This window comes from Procambarus clarkii, chromosome 1 (genome assembly GCF_040958095.1).
Source record: "Procambarus clarkii isolate CNS0578487 chromosome 1, FALCON_Pclarkii_2.0, whole genome shotgun sequence".
Classification (NCBI taxonomy): Eukaryota; Metazoa; Arthropoda; class Malacostraca; order Decapoda; family Cambaridae; genus Procambarus; species Procambarus clarkii.
In genome coordinates, this window is record NC_091150.1 from 19191229 (window position 1) to 19217015 (window position 25787).

Consider the following 25787-nt stretch of genomic DNA (forward strand, 5'->3'; position numbering starts at 1 on the left):
CTTGGTTTAACTCTTAAACTGGTTGAGAGAGGTACAGCCTTGACATGATTCGGGAGGTCATTCCTCATTCTGGGTCCCTTGATTTGTAGAGCACTTCTAGTTTGGTTACACACAGCCAAATTGTGTAACAGGAAGAGGTCTTGGACACAAATTTGTTCCATGCTAAATGTAGAGGAATCAGCTGAGTATTCCTCAAATAAAATAAGTTGCCTCAGCTTATAAGGTAAATAAAATAAGCATTTCTCAAATAAGTAGCTGCCTCACCTCACTGCCTTACTGCTACATAGCCTTCCCGGCATGGTGCCTTCTTTTGATAATTACTTGTTCCACACCCAAATTGTATAACAGGAAGAGGTCTTGGACCCCTACTTCCCTCTCTCTTTTTTAATAGTCTATATAGTCATAATTATAGCTTTAAGTATTCAATGAATAAAGTTTTTGACATTTTTACCCTTCTCCTTACCTAACATCATTTGTGCAGCATATTTTTATTTTATGTCTCACCCAGATTTAATTTCAAAATAAAACCAAACTAAATAAATTAGAAATGGGTATGTATAGCTAAGGTATACCCTTACTACTAGGTGAACAAGGCATTTGGTGATAGTAAATGATCCCATCAGGCAGGGCTCATCACCTTCTCTCATATTTCATGTTCACCAGTGTTTATTTACTTAATAACTACGGGTATAATATCTTGCTATTATAAAACTAATTCTACCATCATAAAAGACATATTTACTTTAAGTTTCAAGCAGAGAATGCATATATAACTAACACGAAGGACTCCTCTTCACTAGATTCAATTTTTATAATCTTTTGTTTATGTTCCAAAATCTTAAAATCGATCCCAGTGTTATGTAGTAGAGAAAAATTGAGTTATATCCAGTTTACGTAAAGCTACGAGTGGTCGAAACCACACTTAGATCCCGGAATGAACTTACGAAGGTTTTTCCACTTAGTGTAGCTACTTGAATACCGCCGTAGCCGCCACGAAGGCGCTAAGAAGGAAAACATTCGTAGCTAAGAAGAAAAACCTTCGTAAGTACCTTCCTGAATCCGGCCCCAGGGTCGTAACATCCCCCATGCACCCGACCTCTATCAATAAGCTGTTTTATCTCTTCGCCCTTCTTCTTCTTGAGATTATCTTGAGATGATTTTGGGGCTTTAGTGTGTGGATGCAGGCAGTGTGTGGACAAGCTCGATGTAGCAGGAGAGAAAAATGTGCATGATTGTTGCGTCCTTGGGTCGCTGGTGGAGCATTTAGATCCGGGGCGGATGGGCTCGGGCACCAGGACAATAGGAGGTAATGTAGGCACGTAGTTAGGACAACGAGGAACCTGCAAGAACTGAATTGTCCTGGAGGCGGCGAAGAGTTGGAAACGCAAGCTGTAAGTCCTGTACTGCGCAAGGTGCTTGAGTCGGCAGAGTATTAGAATGCAGTGAACGTGTAGATGAATCTGATGACACAGCAGCTGTCGTGGGCATCCCTGTAGAACAAGCAGTGCCCTGGCAGCGACGGAGAGTCGGCAGGACAGGCTGTAGATTCTACATGATGTAATCATTGATGAGGCTGTCAGATGAGTGAGTAACGATCGTGGAGCAGCAAGCCGTAGTAGATGAAAATGCAGAGATGGACGCGATGAAAATCATAGCTGTGACGAGGGTGTTGGCAGCGTTCCATGACAGGTGGATGTGGTCCACAGCAAGCAGCAGCAGTAGAGGTCCAGTGAGAGTCCATGTTGTAGTCCATCGTGGCTGAGTATCGTCGAAACTCCCTGGGGTCTCCAATGTAACGTACGTTTATGTTACGTTGTTGGGTTGATTAGATACACAGTGTTTAGTGAATTTCATATTTATTTAGTAGTCCTGGATACAGCAGTGTCGTAGACGTTGAGACGAAGCCTGGAGCAGAGCAGAGAGCTGAATGAGGCCGGAGTCGTGGAGCTCTATGCGGGAGAGCGTGGCGGCTCGATTGGGAACTGCGAGTGTCTGAACTCGGGGAGCGAGAGCGTTGTAGCTGGATACGGTCGTAGTCTGCTGTCTGCTCTGTGTCGAATCTGTAGCATCTTGGGTCGATTAGAACTGCCCACGCCGAGTACTACATTCTTGACTGGAGATTGTACTGTTCGATATTCATCAAATCGCTTGCATATATGGTGATTACACCTCAGCTCCCTCCAACAAGGTGAGAAGAGTATTACCTGTAATTGGGGAAAGGATTGTAGCTTCTGTAATTAGTGCTAATTAGTTATGCTATTAAGATAATGGGATAATGGAGCGAGTATAAGGATTACTCGCTACAGGGCCGTACTTATCAACTGGGTGCCAAGTCATGGGAATAATAGGAAATGACATTGCAGACGAAGCTGCAAAACTTGCAACTAAAAGAAGAAATGTGGACATTTACATACCACAGAGTCTATCACAGATTAAGAAAGTAATTAGAAACAGAGCAATGCAAAAGATGTACAGTGACCACAACACAGCAGTTGCAACATCAGGATCTGAGGGTTGGTACAAGAATTCAACCAACTACGAACCCCTTAGTTTGATGAAAGGGAGCAGTAGAACAACAGAAGTACACTTACATCGCATCAGGCTTGGATACCCATGTGCATGGGAAATAGGCTTACAGGTTCCGGAAGATGAGAGGAAATGTCAACACTGGAGAAATGCCCGACAGACCACTGGAACATTATCTAACACAGTGCACAGTTGTTACAAACCCATTAAGATTTCAACTTAGATTCAACAGAGCAGAAGAAGTTGTTAAACACATATGGCAAAATCTTACTAAAGCGACCATACGAGTAATAAATACTCATACTCCGCCCAAGTAAAACAGAAACAAGCAACACTTAGTGGGCCAGCCAGAGGCTTAGGGCCCGCGCAGGAATATCCCTGAAAAAAAAGTGATAGTGCCAGCACTCAGGTCCTCCTTTTTGGCGGGTTTCCGGCAGGACTACTTTAATCTAAGTTAGTATTAAGTTTTAGTCTTAGTGTTTTTTCCTGCCCGAAACGCTTTGCGTAATAGTGGCTTTAGGCATTGTATGTACTAGCTCTATCTATAAATCCATCAACTTTTGCATTTCACCTTGTATGTTTTTTATGTACTTTACCTGAATAAATATTTGTATTTGTCCTCCCCGCGTCCATTGACTCGTCACCATTCTCGACTCCTCGTTTTTTTTAGTTTAGTTCATTTATTATGCACCCCATACCCATGTTGTGGGCGGTAGTGGAAAGGGTTACAGAGGCACATAATGGGCTCAGGGACTGAACCCCACAATTCATTTAGCTAAGCAAGTTACAAAATTCAATAAGTCGTCACATCAACAATGGGTTCGAGATCGACCACAAGGACAATTTCTAAACACTTTCGCGCTCTCGGCGAAGGTCACTCAGCCAACCTTATGTGCGCGCGGCGTTTTTATCGCTTAAGCGTAAAAACAAAAATGTGTATACTCTTTTTACTCTTCTGACCTTAGTTCTCATGCTACGTATTTCATTTTGGTACCAACGTGTTCGCAATAAAATTCTCTAGAAGAACATCAGTAAAAAAAGTCACGAAACGTATAGGGATACCAGCACCAAATAAATAACTACGAAGATGACTCGCCGTGAGCGCCCATCAGCAACAAAATGTTTTTACTCTTGGGATTGTAATCACCTCCACACTTATTCTACAGCGTTAATTTTGGTGTCAATGGACTCGCAATGAAATTCCCAACACGGTGATATGAATATAAGCGTAGAATAATGATGCGGCCCGCCCGCAAGAGTGTGGGAAGTGGTGAAATTGTTACCCGGTATCGGTGACGGGACGACGCACGGCGCTTTGAAAGTTTATACTTATTTCACTCTCATGACATTAATTTTCTATGTACGTCATTCATTTTTGTGTCAATGTGTTCGCAATAGAATGTTCTATGTGCCCATAGGTAAAAAATATCAACAAAGCGTAAGTTAGAATAGCGCCAAATATAAAACAACGCTGGAACATATCAGTGAGCGTCAAACACACACGAAATGTTTTTACTTTTGTTATGTTTGTCAAGTTTATACTTGTTGCACACAGTTATTTTTGGTTGTATATTGATCGGAATAAAATTCCCTAAACAGACATATGCATATAATACATGATATGGGGGAAGCATTACCAGTATAAACGGCTAAAGTCACCCACCTGCAACCCGTTTGGGACAAAATACCATTTGATCGAAGTTATCCACACCTTTCATGAACTTATTGTACCATGCAGCCTAGTGGTGAGAAAGAGAGCCTCATAGCGCGCAGTTTGAAACAAACCCAAAGTAAATCGGATAAAAATTGAATTTTATACAAATATTTTAAAAGAGGACTCAACTTTATGTCCACTATGCGTTAGCGTTAGACGAAACGGGACGCGCCGGCGCGTCCAGATAGCGCGAAAGTGTTAAGCAACTGACATATGTGGAGAGCTAGTGACACAATTGATATGTTTGTCCTGCACCCCGCCCCCCATCCAGTGGGCAGCGGTGGATAGGTTACAGTCACTTAATTACTACCTACAGTTAGCAAACTGGGGATATTTGGCTAAAATTTCTGGTAGCAGATCATTTTGAATGAAATATTTACACATCACTGGAACATTGGTTATAGAATTGTCTCTAAATTCACGTATCTTTTCGCACTCCATCACATAGTGACGGAGGGTGTGCGAATAATTTTGTTGACACAGTTTACATTTGGTCAGGTCTACATCAGCAGATAATGAGAATTCCCAGAGATACTTGTAACCGAGTCTAAGCCGAGCAGTACTAACATCTAGAAGTCTGCTGATTTTATTGGATGAACCATAGATGTGTGGCTCCTCTTGCATGATAGTATGATGATAGATGGAATTACTGGTGTCGATTTCACTTTGCCTCAGATCTACAAGATCTTGTTGAAGTTCTCGGTGTACTGCTGCTCTCAGATTGCTCATTGACAATCCAAGGTTACACTGAACGGCTCCTTTAAAGGCAGATTCTTTGGCTAACTTATCAGCTCTATCATGCATTCGGAGGCCAACATGAGATGGAGACCACATGAAATGTACTGTTACCATCCTTAATTTTGTTGTATTTGTGTCTAGCTTCGGACACGAGCATGTTACAGTTATGTCTTAAAGAGTTGAGAGCATAATTTAAGGATGATAAGGAGTCACTTACAATTAATGTATCAAGTTTGGAGACTTGTACACATTTCAGTGTAAGGATCAAGGCAAATAGTTCGGTCTGAAGGGTAGAGGCCCAATTGTTTATACGGACTCCCCACTCAAAGTACAAGCCATCGCCCATTGTCAGAACAACTGCACCCGTGGAGCGGTGTAGGGAACCATCAGTGTATATGATTTGAGAGAGAGAGAATGCTCTGTGGACAGAGCATCAATATGGCTTAAGGCGTTGAGCTTTGCCTCAAGACGAAGCTTGGGCTGATCTCTAATTTGCTTCTTGGGTGGTAAGGGAGGGCGGTCCTCGACACGGCCATCACTTGTCTCCGGATTGGGCACACCTGCCTGGTTGCACATCGCCATCGTCTATGGTTGGTAGATTCCCCATACTGCCAGTATGGTATTTGACGGAAGATACAGTGGAACACCTTCTTCTTGACTGCCCAAGATTTCATAGCGCTCGCGTCAGACTACAAAGCCGTTTGTAGGGTGAATATTCCCTATCTCACGGCTCCCATTGTCCTTGACGGGGCAGGTGTGAGAAACCAAGACGTCCGTCATGACATCCTTCGCTATACCTTCCGCTTCATCCGTCATGTCCATGGTCTGAAGGGACTAAAGTATGTGTGGCCTGAGGAGACTGTAGGGGCCCTTAGCTTTCTACTATTTCCCGGTAGCTGGTAGCCGGGGCGCTTCCGATGGTCGTCGCCTTCAACCAACAAGAACACTGCTGTACCCAAGACTATAGTAGATAAATATGAAAAACCACTAAACTGTGTAATCAACCAAATACGTACATGTAATCTTACATTACAGTTAGATAAGTATTGAATCATGAATTATGTAGTAGGGGCCCCGTGTGGTGAGGTGGTGGTGGGGGATACAAGACACTCCGTACATTGACAACATCGCACACTAATATTTTTACCACTTCGGACACCAGCTTTCGATGTTTCGCATATGTGTACGTGTGCCACATTAAAACGACAATATAATGCTATTAACAATTAAAATCTTCTATTTAACAGGCATATAGTTATTAAATGAAGTTTAGTGATGTAATAGACATAATCCGGAGTTGGTAAGGACGCCGCCCGCCAGCGTAAACACAACACACCCGAATGCCCACAAACACGATACAACGCACAAAACACAACACTTCTGTCAGTTTTTGGATAAACTCCTTTTATATTTATTATGTGTGAGTTATACTTGTATAAAATGATAACTATTATAGGTAAGCGCCTAATATTTAATATTAATCAATAAAAAAGAAGTCAGAAGCCACACGCCTGTCTGTACATGTCTTTTGTGTAAAAGTATTTTGGGCGCTCATGTACTTGTGCGCTAGCTGGCGTTCACAATTGTTCTCACCTACAAGCATTAGAATTAAACAAACGAATTTATTTTTTCATTTATATACAAGAAGAGAAGGCTACCCTTGAGTCTGTAATATTCATCTGATCACTGGTCTCCCATTTGGTCCTCATTGCTTTATCTTACTATTATTGAATGTCAATAACCGTATTATGCAATTTCAATTCCTTCTATTTCTTTCTTTATTATGCACCCCATACCCATCCCGTGGGCCGTGGTGTAAAGGATTACAGAGGCACATAATCGGGTCAGGAACTGAACCCTCTAGTTCGTTTAGCGAAGCAAATAACAATGTTTGACGCTAGTTACAAAATTATTAATGTTGTATACACATGTACACACACACTCATACATACATATATATATATATATATATATATATATATATATATATATATATATATATATATATATATATATATATATATATATATATATATATATATATATATATATATATATATATATATATATATATATATATATATATATATATATATATATATATATATATATATATATATATATATAACTGAAAACTCACACCCCAGAAGTGACTCGAACCCATACTCCCAGAAGCAACGCATCTGGTATGTACAAGACGCCTTAATCCACTTGACCATCACGACCGGACATAATGAGGTGATAGCCGAGGCTATTTGAACCACCCCACCGCCGGCACTCGGATAGTTATCTTGGGCATAGCATTTTACCAAATCACCTCATTCTTTGGGGCAACACGTGAGGAACACAAATGCGAACAAGCCTGAATGGTCCCCAGGACATATGCAACTGAAAACTCACACCCCAGAAGTGACTCGAACCCATACTCCCAGAAGCAACGCATCTGGTATGTACAAGACGCCTTAATCCACTTGACCATCACGACCGGACATAATGAGGTGATAGCCGAGGCTATTTGAACCACCCCACCGCCGGCACTCGGATAGTTATCTTGGGCATAGCATTTTACCAAATCACCTCATTCTTTGGGGCAACACGTGAGGAACACAAATGCGAACAAGCCTGAATGGTCCCCAGGACATATGCAACTGAAAACTCACACCCCAGAAGTGACTCGAACCCATACTCCCAGAAGCAACGCATCTGGTATGTACAAGACGCCTTAATCCACTTGACCATCACGACCGGACATAATGAGGTGATAGCCGAGGTGATTTGGTAAAATGCTATGCCCAAGATAACTATCCGAGTGCCGGCGGTGGGGTGGTTCAAATAGCCTCGGCTATCACCTCATTATGTCCGGTCGTGATGGTCAAGTGGATTAAGGCGTCTTGTACATACCAGATGCGTTGCTTCTGGGAGTATGGGTTCGAGTCACTTCTGGGGTGTGAGTTTTCAGTTGCATATGTCCTGGGGACCATTCAGGCTTGTTCGCATTTGTGTTCCTCACGTGTTGCCCCAAAGAATGAGGTGATTTGGTAAAATGCTATGCCCAAGATAACTATCCGAGTGCCGGCGGTGGGGTGGTTCAAATAGCCTCGGCTATCACCTCATTATGTCCGGTCGTGATGGTCAAGTGGATTAAGGCGTCTTGTACATACCAGATGCGTTGCTTCTGGGAGTATGGGTTCGAGTCACTTCTGGGGTGTGAGTTTTCAGTTGCATATGTCCTGGGGACCATTCAGGCTTGTTCGCATTTGTGTTCCTCACGTGTTGCCCCAAAGAATGAGGTGATTTGGTAAAATGCTATGCCCAAGATAACTATCCGAGTGCCGGCGGTGGGGTGGTTCAAATAGCCTCGGCTATCACCTCATTATGTCCGGTCGTGATGGTCAAGTGGATTAAGGCGTCTTGTACATACCAGATGCGTTGCTTCTGGGAGTATGGGTTCGAGTCACTTCTGGGGTGTGAGTTTTCAGTTGCATATGTCCTGGGGACCATTCAGGCTTGTTCGCATATATATATATATATAGGGGGGTACCACCACTGGTGTAATTATAGGGACCCACAGCCTCAGAGAAGGGAACACAGAGCACTCAGGGAAAAACTTGACATTTAACTCTGAATACGAAAGAGTGTTCACTTCTCCTACCACCCCCTTTTTTTTTTTTATTATGATGTACACTTTATTATGCAAGGTTATACAGTTACATATCTGATTTTATACAAAAAATGAACATTAAGAGGACACAAGAAAAAGTTCGCTTCCTAGAGGCTGTAGATTTCCTCGAACTCCTCCGACGCCGGGCAGGAACCGAGGATGCAGCGGGCATTTCCCCTCTGGATCGCGACACTGAGGCGCTGAAAGAGAAAACTTGCTGCTCTAGGGTCTCTTGTGGTGTCAATGAGCTTGGAACCAAGATCCTTAAGAAACCTTCTTGCACTCTCACCCCATGGGCCTAGGGTCTCAGACCCTATTGGAACGAAATTGTACCTTTGATCTAATTGCCTGTACTAGACTGACTTTTGTTTTTCTCTGTGTGTCGCTGCGGCTCCTGCCGTGCCGGCAGAGAGGGTGATGTATGTCGTTGCCAGGGTGGATACGCAAGTATAGTCCCATGCTAACTGCCTGCCACCCTTCCACGGACGCAGTGTGATTCCGTCTGGTCGGCCGGCAAAGCAAACAGAGTCACGGTTCAGTAGGTATAAATATATATATTTATATATATATATATATATATATATATATATATATATATATATATATATATATATATGTATATATATACATATATATATATATATATATATATATATGTATATATATACATATATATATATATATATATATATATATATATATATATATATATATATATATATGTATATATATACATATATATATATATATATATATATGTATATATATACATATATATATATATATATATATATATATATATATATATATATATATATATATATATGTATATATATACATATATATATATATATATATATATATATATATATATATATATATATATATATATATATAATTATACCAGTATAATCTAATAATATATACTGGTCTAATAAAATAATTAGACCAGTTAATACTCTCACTCGTTGTGTTAGGATATGTTAGCTTGATAAAACTGATTGTTTATTGTTGAGAAATGTGTTAACAAACAATATATCTGACTTATCAAGACTGTAGCTTGCTTAGCAAAAGGAACTTTTTTTAAATTTGGGTTCAGTTTAACTACCGCTCAATGGATGAGTAATTGGGGCATAATAAAGGAACTAAGCTGATAAAATGAAAGATGGGAAAACAACATTAGAGAGATAAACTCGAGAGACGTTTTCATGTTAACCCGAAAATTATTTGAGGAGCAAGACGGACTGCGGGTCAGGCAATTGGTCTTCATGCTATCGTGATGGGGGATCAGCCATTATACGTGTTAATGACTCTTGTATAGTTGTGTAGTTAAGGACAACAGGGTAAAGGGGTAATGGGCATTGTGGTTGATTGTTCTACCTGGGAATCCTCCACTGTTTTATATCGTATGTATGTATGTATGTACTAACCTAGTTGTGGTTGCGAGGGTTGAACTTTGGCTCTTTGGTCCCGCCTCTCAACCGTCAATCAACTGATGCACAGATTCCTGAGCCTACTGGGCTCTGTCATATCTACATTTGAACCTGTGTATGGAGTCAGCCTCCACCACATTACTGCCTAATGCATTCCATTTATTAACTACTCTGACACTGAAAAGTTCTTTCTATAATCTCTCTGGCTCATTTGGGTACTCAGCTTCCACCTGTGTCCCCTTGTGCGTGTACCACATGTGTTAAATAAATGTATGTATGTATGTATGTAAGGAGAGAGAGAGGAGAGAAAGAGATGAAGACCGAGACAGAGAAATAGATATAGACAGAGTCAGGGAGAGAATGTTAGATACAGAGACGGATAGATAAGGATATGCAAAGTCAGTGAGAGAATGACAGAGATAGAGCGAGGAAAGAGACAGAGAGATAGGCTGACACAGAGAATGGCAGAAACGAGGAGAGGCAGAGACAGAGGTACAGGGACAGACGAACAGGGCCAGAGGAGGGACGGGGGAACAGAGGGGGGGGGGCAGTGGGACAGAGAGGGAGACAGGGACAGAGACAGAGGGACAGAGACAGAGGGACAGGGTCAGAGAGGGAGACCGCGGGACAGAGGGAGGAGAGGGGGGCAGGAGACCAAGAGAGAGGGGACAGAGGAGAGACAGGGGATAGAAAGAGTGGGCAGGGGCACAGAGGGAGGGACAGGGACAGACAGAGAAAGACAGGAACAGGGGGGCAGAAAGGGCGGACAGGGGGACAGAGAGAGGGGCAGGGGGCAGAGATAGGGACAGGGGAACAGAGACAGGACAAGGGGGCAGAGATGGATAGGGGGCCTGGAGGAAAGGGAGGAGGACAGATGAAGGACAGCGGACAGAAAGAGTGGGCAGGGGGACAGAGAGGTACAGGGGACAGAGAGAAGGACAGGGGGACAGAGATGGACAGAGAGAGACAGGGGAACAGAGAGAGAGACAATGGGATAGAGAGGGACAGGGGGACATAGAGGAACAGGGGGACAGAGAGTGACAGGGGGACAGAGAGAGGAACAGGAGGACAGAGAGGAACAGGGGGACAGAGAGAGACAGGGGAACAGAGAGAGGGACAATGGGATAGAGAGGGACAGGGGGACAGAGAGATGGAAAGGGGGGACATGGGGACAGGGGGAAAGAGATCGAGGACAGAGGACAGAAAATGTGGGCAAGGGGACAAAGTGAGGGACAGGGGGACAAAGATGGACAGGAGGAAAGGGGGGAGATGTATGAGGGGGGGAATGTTTGCGAAAGATGGAGAAGGGGTATTTAGAACGGTAAGTTAGAGAGGGGACAACTAAGGCGCATCATTGAAAAGCAAATGAGCATCATTGCAATAGCAGGAGCCACGCACATCTTCAGCCTGCGTTGTTGAGACATTGTCAATTAAGCGGTGTCCAATAGCAGTATCTTCGGTATTTAAGCGATACCTTAAAAAATACTGGAAATATTCAAAGATATTAATCCCCTTGTGCAACGCACACAAGAGGCAACAGCTTCTAGCTCTACAAGTGGCAATATAAAATTGAGAACAGGCGATTGTTTTTACTCATAGTGTAATAAACCCACGGACCCACCCACCCGATGAAGCCGTAAATAGCAAGACATTACTTCCGTTTAAAATTTAGCCGGAATAATCCTCAGGTATGTGGAGGATGTGGGAGGCCTTTGATCAACCGCCGACTTCCTGCCCCGTCGACGGGGCCACCAGCCCTCAGTGTGCCCTCAGCCAAATTCATGTGAAACATGTATGTGTATTAAATATTTTAATTTATTATTTCCAAGATTTAGCTGTTAGCTCTTGGATCCCGCCTTTCTAAGCGTCGGTTGTCTAATGTACCGACTCTCGGCCTCTTTTCCTCCATCATATCTAAACAACATATCTTTTTATCTAACACACACACACATCCCCAAGATGCAGCCTTTAGCAGCTTCCTGACTTTCAGGTTCCTATTTACTGCAAGGTGAATAGAGGCATTAGTGTGTGTATGTTTGTGTGTGTGTACGTGTGTACGTGTGTGTGTGTACGTGTGTGTGTGTACGTGTGTGTGCGCGTGTGTGTGTTTGTGTGTATACTCACCTAGTTGTGGTTGCGGGGGTTGAGCTCTGGCTCTTTGGTCCCACCTCTCAACTGGCAATCAACTGATGTACAGATTCCTGAGCCTACTGGGCTCTATCATATCTGCATTTGAAACTGTGTATGGAGTCAGCCTCCACCACATCACTGCCTAATGCATTCCATCTATTAACTACTCTGACACTGAAAAAGTTCTTTCTAACATCCCAGTGGCTCATTTGGGTACTAAGTTTCCACCTGTGTCCCCTTGTTCGCCTACCACCCGTGTTAAACAGTTTATCTTTATGTACCCTATCAATTGCTTTGAGAATTTTGTAGGTAGTGATCATGTCTCCCCTTACTCTTCTGTCTTCCAGTGTCATGAGGTGCATTTCTCGCAGCCTGTCCTCGTAACTCATGCCTCTTAGTTCTGGGACTAGCCTATTGGCATACCATTAAACTTTTTCAAGCTTCGTCTTGTGCTTGACAAGGTGTGTGTGTGTGTGTGTACGTGTATAACACACACGTACTTATGTGGTACGTATGTACTACATAACTGTAAGGCGTTTGCTGAATCAGAAAAGTCGGCTAGCAGTCCACCCTTAACGACACAATTAACTCATTACATAAAAAAATACGTGGCTGTGCAACAGTGTGTGGAAATTGGGGAACTGGTGTGCATTTAGACGACTGGTGAGGACCAACAATGACGTAGAAGGATGGCACCAGCGTCTGAATCAAAGGGCAGTGAGGGACAACTTGGCTTTATATATTTTAATCCCCTTACTGTACCGTGAGGCGTCCCTGGTAACCTTGCAATACCATCTGGTTTCTGATCAAAAGCTAAAGTCCAGTCGCCGCAAGGGCAATGAAGAGAAACAGGAACATTTGTGGAAGCTTTGGGACCGTTACGAGGAAAAACAGATAAGCACCTCACAGTTCCTCAAGGAATGTTCGCGTTTTATCCCAGGAAGTGCCTGAACTAGAATTAGAAAACAGCAGTCTGTTTACTGGTTGTTATTTAACTTAAGTTAGTTGTAAATGATAATGTAAAAATAGCCACTGAGAACTGATGAGTTGGCCAAGACTTTTGCTCGTAAAGAGGGAATTGATTACCAACTTGGACTGCCTTTGAGCAGCCTGAGGGCAGCAGTTTCCCAGGAACATCAACTAAATTTCGGAGACTTGAGGCAAAGTTAAATTCACACCAGTTACTCCATCAATCATCATTCTATTATGCAAAAAAGAACCGCACGTCTATGGGTCATCCAATAATGTTAGCAGACTTCTAGATGTTACCACTGCTAGGCTTAGGCTCGGCTACAAGTACCTCTGGGAGTTGTAACATCTGCTGATGTAGATTTGACTAAATGTAAACTCTGTCAGCAGAAATATTCGCATACTTTGCGTCATTATATAATGGAATGTGAAAAAATCGCGGAATTTAGAGATAACACCATCAATAGTGTCCAAGAAATGTGTAAGTACTTCATTCATAATGATGTGCTGCTCGAAATCTTAGCGAAGTATCCAAAATTTGCTTACTGTAGGTAATGCTGCACATGACTGTAAAGCTGCCGCCCAGTTGGGTGGGTGTGCAGCAAGACTAGTAACTGTGTGACTCACCATAGATGTAAAGTGCCTTTTATAGTGACTGTTGTGAGCCTCTTGTTGATCACTTGTGACACAAAGATTATTGATGTGTGTATTTGTGTAGGTGATTAGATATGTATGTGTATGTATATATGTATACGTATATATATATGTACATGTATGTATGAGAGTGTGTACATGTATATATAATATTAATAATTTTGTAACTAGCGTCACAAATTGTTATTTGCTTAGCTAAACGAACTAGAGGGTTCAGTTCCTGAACCGATTATGTGCCTCTGTAATCCTTTACACCACCGCCCGCGGGATGGGTATGGGGTGCATAATAAAGAAAGAAATTGAATTGAATTGGTCTGATTAAGACTTTATGACCATGTAATCTATGTTTTGCTCCACTACTTACTGGTTGAGTATGGGGTGCATAACAAATAATAGCCTCCTTCGGGGGCGCCCACTTGTTACAAATGATATGAGTGGGGCTTCTATGGGGTACTGGTACTATTAAGGGGTATAGGTAGTTAGAAGACAGGAGTATCAAATATGGGAGAGCTAAAAGGCCCGGCCCCCAAAATAAACTATCCACAGTAGTAATAACTTGCTACAAGACCAAATATGTTCGTCTAAGGGTTGATCACTGCGCTCCCACCTTGGAAGAAGAGATACTCTGTAATTCATGTACTTATTTATTAACCCGTTAACAACCCCCCATATACACTCACACCAATAACAATAATAATAATAACTTTACCACACTATCTTACGTTAAAAGCCTTGGTCCACGTAGGCAGGATACAAGGTTTACACTAATAACAAGCTAGGGTAAAGTACTACTGGATAAGCACTGAAGCTGGATGCAGCTTAGGGTAGTGAAACCACGTGGGACCCTAATACAAAACACAACACTTAGGGGTACCCAAACACTGGCAAAATACTATCCCCAGGTCTCCCCAATCGTTACTACCAGAGTAGGCACACTTACACCATATAATACTTAACTTAAGGGTACAGGAACTTCAGGTAAGGGAAATAAGTAAGAGGAGAAGGAAGGAGAGTAGGGATACAGCCACAGAGTAGGTCTTAACCTCACGCCACCAGCCAAGAGAAGAGCGAGCTCCTCGCGACCACCTGCTGCCTCCCTCATCGTGGTGCCGGGAGGAGCCTAATTGATCGTGCAGCTAAGCACATTAAAGATCTTCCCCTATGCAACGTATTGTTACTTTATGAATGATTAGAAAGTATTAGTAAGCAAAGTTGGTGCCTATGTTATTATTTAATCCTTTAATCTCAAATCTTGCTACAATGTACCTCTTAATAAATGTTATGTACTCTCGCAACCCAATGTACCTTCTTGTATATAAATAAATAGATTTCAACTGTAAGGGGATATGGTTTGCACCTTGTTATTCTAATAATGGATAAATAATTCTAATAATGGAAGCGCTAATTATATGAACAAGTGCCATGTTTTTATTCAGACGAGAACAACAGCGAACACAAACCAGCGCATATACGAACGGAATGGTTTGTATGTACAAACTTCTCAGTGAACGAAGTTGTTTCTAGCCCGGTATCCGAAATTGCAGTATACGACTTGACCAGTCCCCGTGGTGGGTGGGGGTTGTGTTGGTTACCAGCTGGGAGCCCCACGCCAGCCTCCCCCACCTACCACCACCCACCAGCCTCCCCCACTTGCCTTCCCCCACCTACCAGCCTCCCCACCTGCCGCCCTCCGCCAGACTCCCCCAGCTGGCCTCCACAATAGTCCATGCTTGCCGCCACGCGCCTCTACACCAGCTCTCTCTCACTAGTAAGCTTCTCCACCACTCTGCTCTCTCACTAGTAAGCTCCTCCACCACCCTGTGCTCTCGAGGCTCTACCAGTACCAACAGAGCCAACTATGTAGAGCCAAGTTTGCTCCACCACTCACAACTTCCACCTTTTACTTCACTAATATCTCGTAGAATTCCCGTTGCTAGGGACTGCTGGCCTATACTTAGGCCTCTCTAGGGCCCCGTAGGCTAATTATTGAGCCCTCCAGGATGCAAGCCAAAACAGTTAACTAACTCTGGGGGCCTTATTTTATTGGTAGGTGAACAGAGTCATCAGGTGTGAAGGAAATGTACTAAATCATCCCTGCTTGGGGTATGTTCATCTTGTATATAAGATGATTCAACAGCTCGTCTTTTGTATATGTTGTTAGGTTAAGATATATTAGGTTAGGCTAGGCCGTATTGACTTGTGTTAGCTAGGGTTGAGTTAGGTTAGGTTAGGAAAGCTTCAAAATTAGTGAATCGTCTTGTGTATGCATCTCGTATGCAACCATTTGTGTCCTGGCCGGGGACTGAATTTGGGTCCCTCGGTTGTGGGCCGATGATGTAGACCACTGTGCTATACTTGCAAATATTTCAACCTCTTTGACATAGCAACAAATACACTCAAATAATGACTGGAAATGTTCCTGGCTTGGGTAAATCTATTTAAATCTACTAGTAATAAATAAGACTATTAGTACAGTAGTTTCTATAAGACTGGTCCAATAGACTGATGCAGCTTCAGGTGGTTTGGTTTTAATTAGTTTATTATGTTCCCCATATTATTGACCAAATACCTATCCTGTGGACCCCCATGTCTAGCTTATGGACCCCCCATGTCTATCCTGTGGACCCCTATGTCTATCCTATGGAACCCTATGTCTATCCTATGGAACCCCCATACCTAACCTGTGTACCCCATACCTAACCTGTGTACCCCATACCTATCCTGTGGACCCCCCATATCAATCCTGTGGACCCCCATATCAGTCCTATAGACACCATACTCATCTTGTGGGTGAGTGGCAAAAAAGCTAGTCACACAATGGGATCGGATGGGGAACTGTCAAATCGTACACAAGCGTTTCAACAAAGCTCATTTTGTAATTATTAGAATTGTTTATGTTGTGAGATTGGGTTGGATAAGTTTTCAAATCTGGTGGCAAACAGTATGAAGTCATTTCCCATCAGGTTCTCTACCCTAATGATTTATTACCATAATGCTTAATGTAATAAAAGCTACCATAAGCATTTACATTTGTGTCACTGGGGTAATTGTAACAGTTTCAAGGTGCTTTTATTTCTAGCCTGCACTATTTGAGTCAACTGTCGTCCATAGAGACAAGTGTGTGGAGGCCTAATAAGCCTTTAATCCAGGCCAAGCTCCAGAAATGATACTGTAGTACTTATTGTAGCATTTGGTTGAAAGTACCTATGTGAAGTCTATGCGAAGTTGGACTTCACATAGGAAAGTACAGATACAAGATCCTCGAGCCTCGATCCAAGTACAGATACTGTATAGTGGGGCCTCGATTTATGATGGTAATCCATTCCCAGAGACGTATCATAAGTCGAAACGCTTTTTCCCATAAGAAATAAAGGGAACTGAATTAATCCATTCCACACCCTCAAAAATATCAACTTAAAAACATTCTATACTGAATAAAAAAATGTTCTCTAACTACAATACAGTACATATGTTTATCTTACCTTTATGGAGGACTCCTGATGGCGTATGGAAGATGGTGATGAGGTGAGAGGAGGAGAGGTGTTACTGTTTGGAAAGGAATCCCCTTCCATTATAATATCAGGCAGTGAGGACCTCTGGGGTACACACACTGGCATGTTTTGCCTGCATACCACTAGGACCTGCTTCAGACTCGCTGCCTGATTTTATCACTAGAAATCGTTCCCTTGAAGATTGTTTTTCCCTTCTTTGCAACACTTTTCTGTAGTGAGGCATCACATTGTCATTAATAAGATCAATGCAGCAGCCTGTTACAGCTTTATCTGGGTGATTTTTTTCAGCAAAACTTTGCAGTCCTTCCCATACTGCACACATTTTCTTAATTAATGAGGAAGGGACATTCTCTACTGCCGCCGCCTCCCTCCTCCTCCCCTGAAGATTTGTTGTACTGCCTAGCTAGTTCAACAACACGAGTACAATTTTCATATTTACGAATGATCTCTTGTTTTTCCTCTATGGTCATTCTTTTCATGTGTTTTCATATGTTGAACCTTACCACTGACTTTCTTCGCACCCATGGCATGATATATAATAATCAGTTTTATGTTTAAAAAGCAAAAAATCACCACAAAAATGGAATTTCTTATAAGCGTGATTGTCACTAAGCGGGCGGCTCTAGTAAACTGAGGCAGGTCAGCCCGCACGACCAGGAAACACATGCACGGTCGACCAGAACGTGTATCAACGAATATCGTTAGTCGATGACATTATCGTAAGTCGAGTCATTTTTCGATCAAATTTATATCGTAACTTGAAATTACTGTATCGTAAGTCAGGACAATCGTAAGTCGAGGTGCCACTGTATGTGGAAAAAAACACATTAAAAAATAAAATACAGTGGTACCTCGGTCTAAGAGTTTAATCCGTTCCTGGAGACAGCTCGTATTCCGAAAACTCGTAATCCGAAGCTAATTTCCCCATAAGAAATAATGGGAAATGAATTAATCCGTTCCTGACTACCCAAAAACCTCACTTCAAACTAACTTTTATACCTAATTCATCTAAATAAACCTACAAAACTATGTTCAAGTTAATACTTACCCTTGCTGATGACTGCTGTTGGCGTATGGAAGATGGTGAGGAGTCTCCTTCCATTATAACATCAGGCAGTGAGGACTTCACTGGTGTGCATTCTCTGGCACGTTTTGCCTGCACACCACTAGGACCTGCGTGTGGCTCACTGCTTGCTTGTCTTACTAAGAATCTCTAAAGACACTTGTTTTTCTGTAGTAAGTCTGTAGTAAGACATCACATTGTCATTTAAAAGGTCAATGCAACAGCCTGCTACAGCTTTATCTGGGTGAGTTTTTTCAACAAAACTTTGCAGTTCTTCCCATACTTCACACATTTTCTTAATCAAGAAGGGACATCCTCTACTGCCTCTACTCACAGCTAATTTCTTAGGTTGAACCTTACCAATGGCTTTCTTGAGACCCATGGCGAGATATATAATAACAACTTTTATGCTCAAATGGCTAAAAAACCAACAAAAAACTGTAAATCCTTGTGAAGAATTCAGGCGGGAGAGTCACTGGGCGCGAGACACTGGTAAACTGAGGCACGATCGCCGTGCCACCACGGGCTAGATGGCCTGTACGTGTATCAACACCCTTGTGTTCCGAGGCATCCCTCGCCTTCCGAGGTAAATTTTCCGAGCAAATCCTGCTCGTATTCCGAAAAACTTGTATACAGGGACACTCGTATTTCGAGGTACCACTGTACAGTAATTCTTAACACATTTTCAGCCGAGTGGCCTTCAACGGAGCTCTGATGAAGGCCACAAGGCCAAAAATGCATTAATGACGGCTGGTAACCAAATCACGGCTTTCACTGCAACTGTTGTGTATAATGTAAATTGGAGGCAAGTTTTTTTTTTTTTTTTATTGAAGTATCTTGTATTCTAGGGGAGGTTGGGTATTTTTTATAGGTCAATTTGCACAGAAGGTACATGACATGTAGAGTTTAAAAGGTTAATCTAATATGAAAATTTATGGACAAAATTATCTTTGAATGTTGCAGCCAGTTGTGGCTTCACTTCACACTCATCCTGTAAGCTATAATTGTATTTTCAATAATATTTCATAATATTGTGTGTAATGTGAAGTCTAGCAATGGGATTGTACATACCGTACCTCTCTTGATTGGCTGTGATCAAAAATGTATAGTGTTTCTTAATTTTATGTTCTTATGATTGACAGATTAGGCAGAACTGTTTCTATCTCCTGGGTGTGCAAGGAGCATTGTCAAGGAACTATAAGATGGAATACCCAAAAGTGCACCGTGAGGACACTGTTGAAGAACTGCATGGAATAAAGGTATGTAATTGATACTCCTTGGCACTTACCCTGGTGTTCCTCCATTATATTGTTAATCTCATTTAGCAAAACACCTTTGATGCTATAGCTATACCCAAGAAAGACTAATTACAATCATAGAGTCGAATAGTATTAAGAAAGTTCTGCTAACTTGGATTAGGACATGGTTATTTAAAATGAAACAGGTTTAGTATAAATATAGTCGAGTCTGTGTTGGAAACTGTTGCAAGTGGAGTGCTGCAGTGCTTGGTCCTGGGACCTCTGTTGCTTATTATATAAATTATTTAGAAAAAGGATTGAACTGCAAGATTTGCAGAAGATAAAAAGAATAGGGCTGCAAATACATTCATAAAATTCTAATTCACTATGATTTAGATAAAATGGATGAAAGATTGACAGATGTAATTTTAAACTGAGCCTAGTTGCCAAATTTCAGCTGGATAATGTTATCTTGAGATTATCTTGAGATGATTAGCATCCCCGTGGCTCAATCCTCGACCAGGCCTCCTTTTTGTTACACTACTCCAGGAAGTAGCTGTCTAACACCTAGGTATCTATTTACTGCCCATTTGTTTCCGCCTCCACTGGGATCGAACCCGGAACCTCAGGACTACGAATCCGAAGCAATGTCCACTCAGCTATCAGGCCCCCTAAAAAGTTGTTGTTGAGATTTTCAAATCTGAATATGAAAAGGACCAAAAAATAAATGTACTGTATAAATGTTTGAAATAAATAGGATACTGGGATTCATATCATGAAGCATTAGTAGTAAGACATCTCATGTTACTCTTCAGTATCATCTTGCCTTTGTTCAGGCTCATTTAGATTATTCAGTTCAGTTTTGGTCGTACCATTGAATGGTACGAATGACCATTGAATGAGAAGGGTAATTAAGTCTAGGAATTACAAACTTTTTTTATGAAGAAACTCATAAAAGCTTAATTTACATTTTCTGGGGGGAGCCTCGTCGGCTCCCCGGAGCTATCCCAGGCTGATATTCTAATGTCAGACTTTGGCATCAGTCATGTGTATGGAGTTCTTAGGCCTACCGGGGACCACGGCCAGAACTGGGCCCCCTCAGAGAGGCACGGGAAGCAATGGCCTATAGAAGCCCCTGTGTGGTTGGAAGCATTCTATGTCTGCCATCGACCGGAACAGGCACCCAGAAAGGTAAGCGCCTCAAAACAAACCCCTATTCTGGTTAAAATTTCTACCAAAAGCCGAACTAGTGGATAGAACTCCCCAACCGAAAACAAGCAAACTAGTGTGACGTCACACACCGCCGCGCCGCTGTCTGCGCAGCTCCCTCCTCCCTGGGAGGGGGAAGGGGGAGCCCCAGACCCTCCACGCCGGCTACCCACACCTCAGTTCTTGAAGCTGATGCTATAGGCGATGGTCGTGTGCTCTGGCTCCGGTGTCGCTACTGCACTGTGCTTTGCGTGTGGTGTTGGTTTTGTGGGTGCGAGAGCCAGGAGTTACCTTCAGTACTCGGGCTGCATGCGCCTAGGGCTGCCTTCCCTAGGTGCCCTGTAAGTACTGCCCTTGGGCCTACCTTGCACAGGCTCCTCGGGGTCTGCCTCTGCTGGTCTGTTTAACCTTTCGGTTTTTTCGGCCGCCTGTTGGGCTCTTGGGTGTTCTGTTCTCCCTTGTTACCGGCAGGTAAGAGGCAGTTTGCACTGGTAGGGGCGCAGGGTGCTGCTCAGCTTGTATTCCCGACATCGCGGCCGGCTCTGTTCTTTGGGGTTCGCTGTCCTCTTGCAGGGTTTTGTTTTTATTTTTATTTTTGCCTGGTGGGGGGTTCTGTCATTTTATTCAGTTTGTTTTTGCCCTTCCACTGTTCTCCTCGAGTCTTCGCGTATGGGTTTTTTGACTCGAGTCTATCATCATCTCTATGGTGATCAGGTGGCCTCCTTGTTGGTGTCCCACCTGAGGGCTTCTTCTCGGCGGCAGTATGAAGTTTCCTGGCGGTCCTTCCGTTTCTTTTTGCGTCTTCGTCGTGTTATTTCCTTGTCTGTTCGGGTGGTCTTGTCCTTCCTCTCGTGGTTGTTTCAGGACCGTCATCTTATGCCTAACACTGTCGCCTCGTATCATGTGGCGCTGGCGGAGCCGCTTCAGCTTGCTTTCGGTATCGATGTTACTTCTGCGCCGTTACGCAAGCTGTCTCGTGCATTGTTTCACCTCCGGCCTGCTCATGCGTCGCCTGAGCCATCCTGGTCTTTGGACAGAGTGCTCGCTTTCCTTTCATCTCCTCGTTTCGTTGTGGCCCCTTCGGTCCAGGATTGTTTTTCCAAGGCACTTTTCTTGTTGGCTTTGGCCTCTGGGGGTCGGGTAGGGGAGCTTCATGCTCTCCTCCGGCGCAGGGGTTTCTGCTCTTTTGGTCGTGGTGATTGTTTTGTTCGTTTGCAGCCATCTCCTTCTTTTCTGGCGAAGAATGAGACTGCTGCGTTCCGGAGGGGTCCATGGGTGGTTGATGCTTGGTTGGTCAGGCCAGGGGTGCATCATGTTTTGTGTCCGGTTGCGGCGCTTTGCCGTTACTTGCGCGCCACGGCTTCTGTGTCCGGGGACGCACTGTGGGTTGATCCGGTTTCCCTTCTTCCCTGTTCGCGGGTTCGGGTCTCCCAGGTCGTCCGCAGGGTTATTAAGTCCAGCCAGCCTGCGGTCTATCCCCGTGCCCATGATGTTCGTAAGTTCGCGGCTCTTGCTGCCGTTTTTGGGAATATGTCTTGGTCTGATATTTGGGTGCGGGGATTTTGGCGGTTGAACAGGGTCCTGGCTGCTCGTTACCTTGTGAATGTCCCTGGGCCCCGTCGGGCCTGTGTTGCTTTGGGTCGGCGGTTGCAGCCAGTTGTCTCGGCTTCGAGTTGAGGAGTGAGCGACGACCGCCTTCCGGGTAAGTCCCTCTTTTTCCGTCTGTGGGTAGTTAGCTCTGGGGAGCCGACGGGGCTCCCCCCAGAAAACCAGCGTTCAATGTAATGAAACGCCATTTTCTGGGTGAGTCCTGGAGGCTCCCCAGCATCCCTCCCTCCCTCCGGTCGGTGGTTTTTTGCGTTTTTGACATCCAGCCTCAGGAACTGAGGTGTGGGTAGCCAGCGTGGAGGGTCTGGGCTCCCCCTTCCCCCTCCCGGGGAGGGGGGAGCTGCGCAGACAGCGGCGCGGCGGTGTGTGACGTCACACTAGTTTGCTTGTTTTCGGTTGGGGAGTTCTATCCACTAGTTCGGCTTTTGGTAGCAATTTTAATCAGAATAGGGGTTTGTTTTGAGGCACTTACCTTTCTGGGTGCCTGTTCCGGTCGATGGCAGACATAGAATGCTTCCAAGCACACGGGGGCTTCTATAGGCCATTGCTCCCCTTGCCTCTCTGAGGGGGCCCAGTTCTGGCCATAGTCCCCGGTAGGCCTAAGAACTCCATACACATGACTGATGCCAAAGTCTGACATTAGCATATCAGCCTGGGATAGCTCCGGGGAGCCTCCGGGACTCACCCAGAAAATGGCGTTTCATTACATTCAATGCTGGTTTTCTTGAAAGGTAACTGTTTAGGGCAGGAGGAGGATGACATGACTGAAGTACTTCAATCATGCATACAAACTTCTTTTGTATTGCTTTATCTCCTTCACTTCTAGAAGAATAGTCAAAGATGATAGCTTTAGCCTTAATAATAACGGAAAGCGTAATCTTCCTAGTGCCGTATTCAGTGCATTCAACACTTCTCGGGATTCCACTCTCCACCTTCTTAATTATTTAAATTTTCTTCACACATGTTATCACTGACTTCTTTCTTTTATGTATCCTGCTTGTTGAAGCTTTCACTGACACAGTAAGTGCATTTAGAACTGACATGGTGCATAGATGTTCCTAGATTTTGACAATACTGTATATCCAACAAAATCACAGAATGAACTCTCCTGTTTAATTACAGATCAAAACAATAGGCTATGAATCTTTGATATCACAGGGTAGAAGGCACTAAAGTGGTGCCTGACAGTCACTGGGCAAACAAGGCCCCATCTCCCACCCATGCCCCCCCCCTACCACCCTCGGGCAGTGAGGTGTGGCGGGCACTCTCCTTACGACTTTCTCGTACATTTTTATTCGGACTGCCTGCCTCACCAGTTTATCAGACCTTTTTTATTCAGATAAACCCAAAACTGGAAACAGGCATTTCCAGATAAGTGGCATCCAGAAAACACAAGGCGCTCTGTATTCTGAGACAAGGTTGACTTTTGATGAGTTTTATGAAAGTTTTGCATGTGGTTAATATTTTATGTTGTGCAAAGTTTAATCATGTTGTAATTATAATAGTAAAAAAATGTCACTTGAAACTTTAAACATTCCACTGAAATATCATTAAATGTTAATTATAAAGTAATCCAGATAGAATAACATTTGCACTTTAATTAAACACATCTCAATCCAAAATACATTATCAAGTACTGTACAGCTTAAACTGTTTTCTCTGGGGGAGCCCCTTGTAGCTTCCTGTAGCTATCTTGCAGAGATTGCTCCAATCTACCAGTCATATCGGTTTCATGAGTTCATTTAACCTACAGAGACCAGAGCCAAAACCTGACCCTTTCACACAAGGGGCAGAGAGCAAATGACATTCCTCCTTTTCCCTGGGAAAGCATCCAGAAAGTCAGAGAAGCTTTACAGGTTCCCCCAGTGCATGTTTCCGTGTGCTGTTCAGTCGTGTGGTACTTCTTTCCAGAGGTTTTGTTCCTCACAAGTCTCCCTTTTGGTATTTTGTGAACACCTTTTGCTGTGCCTTCTGCAGAATTCGGACCTCACTTCGGCGATGGACCCAGCTTCCTTTGAGTTTGGGTTGGCATCAACTTTTTGCCTAAGTTAATGAGGTTTTGAACTCATCCTGGCTGGCTGACACAGCCCGTCCTTCTAAGATTTCCCAATGTCAAGAAACTGTTGTATTAAAGTGCCCTTACCCTAACCTACCAGAGGACCCAAAACAGAAATCGCGATAGCATGTCAATTTCGCGAACTGCTACCATTTTCAAGTACTGTACAAAAATTTTTGGCCTTAGGTAGAGTATACGTAAAAATGTGACAGTCCATTAATTCAAGAGGACAGATTGGGCTGACAACCCTCTTTTTCCCTTGGAACTTGACGGGTTCTGTTGTGCTTGTATGCTTGAACGGTGTGAAGTGTCAGAAGTTTTACAGATGTTCTTGGGCAACCCTTCTTATTCCCTACTTGAGGACTGCTTGCCTGCTCCTGCTTTTGCCAAGGATTTGGGTAAATGGCAGCTTCATTTTCAGCTGCTCTGTTCCGCAAGCTTTCTCGGGCGTTGTTTCACCTCCGGCCTGCTCATGCACCTCCTAGCATTGAACTGGGTGCTCTCTTTTCTCTCTTCTCCTCGGTTTGTGGTGGCCCCTTCGGTTCAGGACTTTTTCTAAGGCAATTTTCTTTTTGGTATTGGCCTCTGGGGGTCAGGTCGGAGAGCTTCGTGCTCTTCTCTTGCACAGGGGCTTCTGCTCCTTCAATCCTGGTGGTCATTTTGTTAGTTTGCAGCTGTCTCCTTTTCTGGCGAAGAATGAGACTGCTGCTTACCAGAGGGGTCCTTGGGTCATTAATGCTTAGTTGGTTCGGCTGGGGGTGCATCATGTTTTGTGTCTGGTTGCGCACCACGGCCTCCATGGCAGGGGATGCGCTTTCGGTTGACCCAGTTTCCCTTCTTCTGTGTTCTAAGGCGCGGGTCTCCTAGGTCATTCACAGGATTATTCAGTCCAGCCAGTTTGCGATCTATTCCCATGCCGACAATGTTTGTAAGTTTGCGGCTTTGGCTGCTGTTTTTGGTAATATGTCTTTGGCTGACATTTGGGCATGGGGCTTTTGGAGGTCAAACAGGGTCTTGGCCGCATGGTACCTCGTTAATGTTTCTGGTCCTTCTCGGGCGTGTGTAGCCTTGGGTCGCAGGATGCAGCCAGTTGTCTCGGCTTCGAGTTGAGGAGCGAGTGGCAGCCGCCTCCCGGGTAAGTCCCTCTTTGACTTTATCTTTGGTTAGGTAGCTCCCTGGAGCCGAAGGGGCTCTCCACAGAAAATCACCGTTGAATGTAATGAAATGCCATTTTCTGGGTGAGACCCGGAGGTTCCCGGCATCCCTCCCTCCCTCT

At 43.7% G+C, this 25787-nt stretch overlaps 1 protein-coding gene across 6 annotated transcripts in view; it reads left to right on the forward strand.

The window, feature by feature from the left end:
* The first annotated feature begins 5549 nt into the window (after positions 1–5549).
* Positions 5550–25787, forward strand: part of LOC123753985 (prolyl endopeptidase) — a 103331-nt gene continuing 83093 nt past the window's right edge. For 2 of the 6 annotated variants that reach the window (XM_069328723.1, XM_069329223.1), the window contains exons 1-2: positions 15437–15593; positions 19543–19659. In XM_069328723.1, the coding sequence (XP_069184824.1) occupies positions 15552–15593; positions 19543–19659 (159 nt within the window). In that variant the 5' untranslated portion in view covers positions 15437–15551. Of the gene's footprint in view, positions 5569–5808; positions 5997–15436; positions 15626–16596; positions 16616–19542; positions 19660–25787 lie in introns of those variants that run through there. The other 4 variants (XM_069329756.1, XM_069330787.1, XM_069330284.1 and 1 more) reach the window with 4 other exon arrangements.